Source organism: Cottoperca gobio, chromosome 12 (assembly GCF_900634415.1).
Source record: "Cottoperca gobio chromosome 12, fCotGob3.1, whole genome shotgun sequence".
Taxonomy (NCBI): Eukaryota; Metazoa; Chordata; class Actinopteri; order Perciformes; family Bovichtidae; genus Cottoperca; species Cottoperca gobio.
In genome coordinates this window covers 216000-217500 of record NC_041366.1, presented here as the reverse complement: position 1 = coordinate 217500, position 1501 = coordinate 216000, and the positions used below count along the sequence as shown (strand labels likewise).

Below are 1501 nucleotides of genomic sequence, written 5' to 3'. Positions count from 1 at the left end.
CTGAGTCAAACACAGATGCGAATATTTTTATTGAAACTGTAGTATTATTTTGAAGACATTTATCATTTGATTATCTTGGTTCACTTACAATACTGCATCTGGCTCTTGTTTCTACAGTACGAACTAACGTTAGCTAACATTAGCTACGTTAGCGTCACAGTACCCGGCTGAATATATGCAGTTTAGAGAATAAACGTTCCACTCTGATATGCTTCATGTGAAACACAAGATATATAATAGTAAAACTATAAAACATGTAACTTATTATGTTCAAACGTAAAAGATAATACTAGCGTGGGGAAAAGCCTGAGTCACTGTATGGAAGACAATTTAACATGAACTCGCATCACCTATCAAAACACGTCTATTCTACACAACGTCTAAATGCAAAGGCAAATCATTTATTAAATTAGTGATGTGGTTATTCTGATTAGATTCTCATTTGAGTTGAAAAGCGATTACCTCTTGCAGTTTTCGAAACTGAAACCTCCGAGCGGTGACTGGTTTACTATTAATGTCGCCATCTTGGTGAATGAAGAAGGATTGTGTTTCCGGGAAGTAAAGGAAGCGGCTCTTCTTCTTTGGGGTAAAACGGCAGTGGACCGGCATCTGTTATGTTGCATTGCTGCCGCCCTCTGGAACGTCTGGAAGGGAACTAGTCCATTTTCATTCTTGGTCCAAATTAAACGGCCATTTTGTTCCTTTCGCCTTTCAGTTTGCATATGCCTCTCTTTTGAATGTCTTCCTTTGCCAATTTGTCAACCTTTTCATTGCTCGGAATGCCAATTGCTCAATTGCTTGCTAAAAAAAAAGTGAAGCAAATGGGTCGCTGCAATTCACAGAAACAACTGGAATAATTTGTGCCGTTTAGTGTACTTAAATGTATTGAACTAACACACATAAAACTAATGATATCAGTATAAGCCTACGGCATTTTATAAATTAGCCTGGCGGCTAGCAGCTTATCCTCTACTTGTAGCTTAACAAATGATTAATTATATGTTCTATTACTCAAAGCCGGATGGTTTCAGTCACTGAATAAATACTAAGAATAATAATCAGAATAATTCAAACAGAATAATAATCAACATTAAAATTAAGGGGAGACAATTAGCCTACATTTTATTTAAAGGTTGAGAACCACTGATGTAGATGGACCACTGTTTATTTGGTAAATTGTAAGGATCACTTTCAAGTTCAACTGCCTTTAATTTAAGCAGAAATTGTTTGTTTTATGCCTAGTCTCACAGTTTCCCCTACTAACAGCAGCATGTTGCAGGATATTTGCCGCTTTTGTCCAGCTGAGGGATGCATGTTCCGGTGGGAATGTGAGGTCAGCAAATACCCATACCCATAATAAAGTAACCTCATTCTGTGATGGATTTAATTTAGTAAAATAATAGAAGCAACTGTACCCAAAAGAACAGTTAAATCATTCCACAACCAGAAACCATGGATGACCAGAACCATCCATGATGCCATAAACACATGCATTCCTTTG

General features: G+C 37.0%; 1 protein-coding gene across 1 annotated transcript in view; it reads right to left on the bottom strand.

The window, feature by feature from the left end:
* Positions 1–616, bottom strand: part of psmb7 (proteasome 20S subunit beta 7) — a 10778-nt gene extending 10162 nt beyond the window's left edge. The window contains exon 1 of the mRNA XM_029445246.1: positions 463–616. Coding sequence (XP_029301106.1) covers positions 463–524 — 62 coding nt within the window. The 5' untranslated portion in view covers positions 525–616. The remainder of the gene's footprint in view (positions 1–462) is intronic.
* Positions 617–1501: the final 885 nt, after the last annotated feature.